At 55.3% G+C, this 4927-nt stretch overlaps 1 protein-coding gene across 1 annotated transcript in view; it reads right to left on the bottom strand.

Annotated features, from left to right (window-relative positions):
• PTSG_10511 (uncharacterized protein) overlaps positions 1-4791 on the bottom strand; it is a 7352-nt gene extending 2561 nt beyond the window's left edge. The window contains exons 1-14 of the mRNA XM_004988832.1: positions 4696-4791; positions 4324-4443; positions 4028-4105; positions 3680-3775; positions 3326-3421; positions 3042-3122; positions 2658-2744; positions 2407-2474; positions 1903-2002; positions 1548-1607; positions 1314-1371; positions 1080-1180; positions 726-839; positions 173-460 (exon numbers count right to left, since the gene is read on the bottom strand). Of these exons, the coding sequence (XP_004988889.1) occupies positions 173-460; positions 726-839; positions 1080-1180; positions 1314-1371; positions 1548-1607; positions 1903-2002; positions 2407-2474; positions 2658-2744; positions 3042-3122; positions 3326-3421; positions 3680-3775; positions 4028-4105; positions 4324-4443; positions 4696-4776 (1428 nt within the window). The 5' untranslated portion in view covers positions 4777-4791. The remainder of the gene's footprint in view (positions 1-172; positions 461-725; positions 840-1079; positions 1181-1313; positions 1372-1547; positions 1608-1902; positions 2003-2406; positions 2475-2657; positions 2745-3041; positions 3123-3325; positions 3422-3679; positions 3776-4027; positions 4106-4323; positions 4444-4695) is intronic.
• Positions 4792-4927: the final 136 nt, after the last annotated feature.

A 4927-nucleotide genomic window follows, 5' to 3' on the forward strand; every position in this document is an offset into this window, starting at 1 on the left:
GCGTTCGCACACACACACACACACACGCACGCACACGCACACACACACACACATAGGCACACACATAGGCACACACACACACGCACGCACGCACGCACACACGCACGCACGCACGCACGCACGCACGCACACACACGCATGCACATGCACAAACGCACATGTGTTCACTCACAATGTTTCTGATGCGCTCTGCCTCGTTGGGAAGACGAGTGGAGAGTTTCACCAGCGCGTTGATTGCATAATGGCGCGTGCCAGCGCTGTTGGTTGGGTCCTGGATCAGCCGGTGCAGAACCTCAATCACTTCCCCAGCCGTCGGCGCGGGCACCTCGCCTGCATCGTCGCGCGCGGATGACGTCACCGTGCGCGTGCTTGCAGGCAACGGGCCGCCATTGACAAGGAGGTCGCCAAACTCGCCGATGCACCACGACGCAGCCTGCAGCAGCGACTGGGCACCCGTGTTCTGCACGCAGCAAAGGCAGAGGTGATGAGAGGGGTCATGATATTGGTGAGTCGGTGGGGGAGGGGGGAGCATGTGTTTGTGTGTATGCATACATGTACGCATGCGTGTGTATGCTTAATGGAGTGTGTATGTCTGCACAGCTGTGATTGTTACGGCTGTGCATGATGCTACAACACGTTCACATGACACGACGACGATGGCGATGACGACAGCGACGCCGCTGCTAGGCCAATGCATGCATGCAACAGCATCACGTGGGCCTCACCGCGGTTGTGATTGCCCTGAAGAGGACCTGCACGGCGCGCTGGTTGAACTCGGACCGCTCGGCAATAATCTGGATAATCTCGGCAAGCCCTTGCTCCTGCACGTACCCGCCAGCCTGTGGTGGTGATAGTGGTGTGAAGAGGTTGCGTGTCGTGAGCTTGCATGTGAGGTGGAAATAATGACAGTAGCTGCATGGTTGGCCAGCGAACAAGGAAAAGACGAAGAGGAGGAGGAGAGAGGAGGATGAGGAGGAGGAGGAGGAGGAGGAGGAGGAGGAGGAGGAGGAGGAGGAGAGAGGAGTGCATCGACACCAATTGACACGGCGACGACAGCATATGAAAGAACGAGCACTGACAGTGGTGATGATTTCGAGGACGGTGTCGACATGCCACTTGGGCGACGGCGCGTACTTGTCCGCCGCAATCAGCAGCTCAGTCACCATGTACGCCTTGAACTCTAAACACACACGCACGTACAAGGAAATATGGTTAGGAGGGGCAGGGAGCTAGTTGGTGAAGGTTGGTGTAAAAAGGCAGGCTGCTTCCCTTGTGCGCATATGTGTGTGTGTGTGTGTGTGTTGGCTCCTAACCTCTGTCTGCGACGTGGAGAAAGTCGAGGAGCTCGCCCACGAGACCGCGCACGTTCGACTGCACATGCCATGAATGTCACGATTGCAGATGGGGGGAAGACGTCAAGCCAAGGCATGTGAGAGCACGAAGAGCAAACAGGCTTCACAGGGACCTCACCACACCATACGCCCGAGCCGATACACAACGCAAGAGCAATGTGTGCATGGAGTGACTGCAGGGCGTGTGTGTGCGACCTTGTTGATGAGAGAGAAGCAGAGGGAGAGGGCGCGACGACGAATAGTCACATCGGGCTCCTGATGAGCATTGTCGCAGTGGTAGCGGTGAAGATAATGACGGTGGTGAGGTAGAGGTGATGATGGTGAGCAAGCAGCAGCAACAACATACCACGCACACCGCACAACTGACTCCTCCCAGCCACCTCACCATCACAATTACCACCACTGTCATCATCATCATCATCATCATCATCATCATCATCATCATCATCATCATCACCACCACCATCACCACCATCATCATCATCATCATCATCATCAGCATCATCATCATCATCACCATCACCATCATCATCAGCAGCAACATGCATACCCTGAGGCAGTCGACAATGGTTGATCTGTGGCGCTGCACGGCCTCGCTCGCGTTCCCGCCGGCCTGAACCGTCGACAGCAGCGTCGTCAGCGCAACATACCTGCACCCAGATATATGCGTGTGTATGTGTGATATGTGTGGTGTGATGGTGTGTATGGATGCGTGTGTGTGTGTGTATGTGTGTATGCGTGCGTGCGCGCGCGTTGGCATGTGTGAGTGGTGTGTTATTTAAGTGTGTTCATGTGTGTGAATATGCGTGCGTGCGCGCGCGTTGGCATGTGTGAGTGGTGTGTTATTTAAGTGTGTTCATGTGTGTGAATATGCGCGTGTGTGTGTGCACGTGCATGTGTGTGTGATGTCGAATGAGGGCAGAAGAGACTGTCCCACGTGAGCAGTGCTGGAGTTGGCACTGAAACACGAAGGCGTGAGGTGTGTGTGTGTGTGTGTGTGTGTGTGTGTGTGTGAGTGTGTGTGCGATGCAGTGGATGGAAGTGTGCTGCGCACCTGATGTTCCTGTCTGGCTTGAGCAGGAACTTGCCCAGGTTGTTGATCGCCAGCACGCGCAGACCACCCTGGTGATGAGGTGATGGCGGTGGTGGCGATGAGGTCACAAAGTGAAGGTGATTGTTTCAAATGTCAATGGATACATGTTCAGCCTCCAATATGCACATGCACATGCGCATGTGCATGTGTACGTGTGTGTGTGTGTGCATGCATGTGTGTGTGCATGTGTGCGTGTGTGCAAGCATGCTGACCTCTGCCTCGATGTTCATGATGCACTTGACGACCTCGTACAGGACGGCGTTGCCCACGTTTGTCGTCGTTTGCGTGTTCGTCGCAATCTGATCAGTCAAGCAACCAACCAACCAGACACGCCACGTCACCAATCAATCACATACCCAATGCCAGGGAAAGCAGGGGATCGTGATGAGATGCTGCTGACGTGCAGGTAGCGTTCGAGAACGCATCAATCTGAGCACATGCACACACATGTATGTTCATGTGCACACACACACACACAAATGTATGTTCATGCGCACACAGACAAGTGTATGTTCAGACACACACGCACACACGTCCATGCAGGCACAGCCCCTATGATACGCTCGTTCATCCCCCGCCCCATTATGGCGCGGCACCTCGGCCAGGACGTCGTTCATGGCCTCGGACGCCTCGTCGTTGTTGTGCCCGAGAATCTGCAGCAGCCGCACAATCGACGTCTGGCATGCAAAACAAAAGCAAATACACACACGCAGACACGCACAGGTAGACGCATACAGACAAGACACGCACACAAACAGACACGCGCACACAAACCACAAAACACGAACATGCGCACAGGTGGGCCGTGAGAGACGTGGTTTTGGTGGAAAGTACAACCGCATGCAACATTCAACGTGCTTGCAAGCAACGATGGTTGTACCTGGAGAAAGGGGTCGTTGATGCCGTGGACGTCGTACTCGGGGGAATACCCGCTGCTGGTGAGGGTCTTGAGCAGCCGCACGAGCGAAGGCACCATCTGATGATGCGATGAGGCAAAGGGTCGAGAAGAGAGCAGGGTCAGTCATGGTGAGGGCAAGGCATCACAAAGCACGCGGCGATCCAAGATGATGATCACTGTCATCGTTGCAAACGTCAATGGTACACACACAAACACACGACCACCACCACCATCGACACCCCACCTGTCTCCACCAGCGACAAGTGTACACGTGTGTGTGTGTGTGTGTGTGTGTGTGTGTGTGTGTGTGTGTGTTTGTGTGTGTGTGCGCCTCACCCTCCTGAACGATTCGAGGCAGCCTGCGTTGAGCTGCGCCATCTCCCGCAGCAGCATCACTCCCGTCAGCAGCACCGCGTGGTTCCGCTCAGACAACTGGTGGGCGGCGATCATGATGGTGGTGGTGGTGATTGTGGCGGTGGTGATTGTGGCGATGTTGATGAGGGGTGTTTATAGTGGTAATGTTGATGAGATATGGGGGGAGGGAATGCAGTGTGATGGACATACATGCAACGAACATGCGTGCAACGAACATGCGTGTAACGAGCAACAAAAGTGCTTGCAAGCAACCTTCTCCCCTTCGTCACGTGTTTTGTTTCCCTTCCCCCGCCCCTCTTCTCAACTCACGAGCGAGCGTGTTGCGGGGATAAACTGCTCCACAAGTTCGGGCTCTTTGCGGATGAGGCGCACGGCACACAGCGTTGCCTGCAGGCATCCAAGATGAAAGGGGTGTGGTGAACAACGACGGTGCATTGTGTGTGTGTATGTGGGTGTGTGGGTGTTTGAACCTTTGGTGCTGTCGTAGAACCTCGGAGCAAAACCTTTACAGACACACGCAGACGAACGGACCAACGCGACTCAGTACACATCCACCCGTCACTACGCATAGCAACCACCACCACCGGGGCCCTGGGGCAGGTCACCTTCTTCTTGAGGGCGGGGCTGGAGGACCTGAGCAGCTTCTCTACCTCGTCGGCCAGGTCCCGGGCCATCTCCGCAGAGGCAATCGCCCCGAGCGTGCACAGCGCAAACCCGGCAATGTTCTGCGAAGAGACGAGGGGGGGGGGGTTAGGGTGGTGACGATGGTGGAGGTGTTGGTGGTGACGATGATATTGATGAAGGTGAAGATGGAGGTGTGGCAGAACCTGGCGCACGCAAGAGTAAGGACACAACCGTCCGTGCACAATACACTGAGAAGCAGACACGACAACACACTGCACACAACGGAACAGACACACTGCACAGACACAGAGACACAGAGGCACAAGCACACACATACACAATCACAATCGCACCGGGTTTGGGTTGTTCATGTCCTGTTTGAGGCTGTTTGTGACCATGAGGTGCAGCTCCTTGCCTTCGTCCAGCAGCAGCATCGTCGCAAGATACCCTGGGGACAGGCGAGCGAACCACATGCACACATGGGAGATCAACACGTGCGCAACGGTGAGAGGTGTGTGTGTGTGTGTGTGTGTGTGTGTGTGTGTGTGTGTGTGTGTGTGTGTGTGTGTGTGTGTGTGTGTGCGT

This window comes from Salpingoeca rosetta (assembly GCF_000188695.1).
Source record: "Salpingoeca rosetta unplaced genomic scaffold supercont1.33, whole genome shotgun sequence".
NCBI lineage: Eukaryota > Choanoflagellata > Craspedida > Salpingoecidae > Salpingoeca > Salpingoeca rosetta.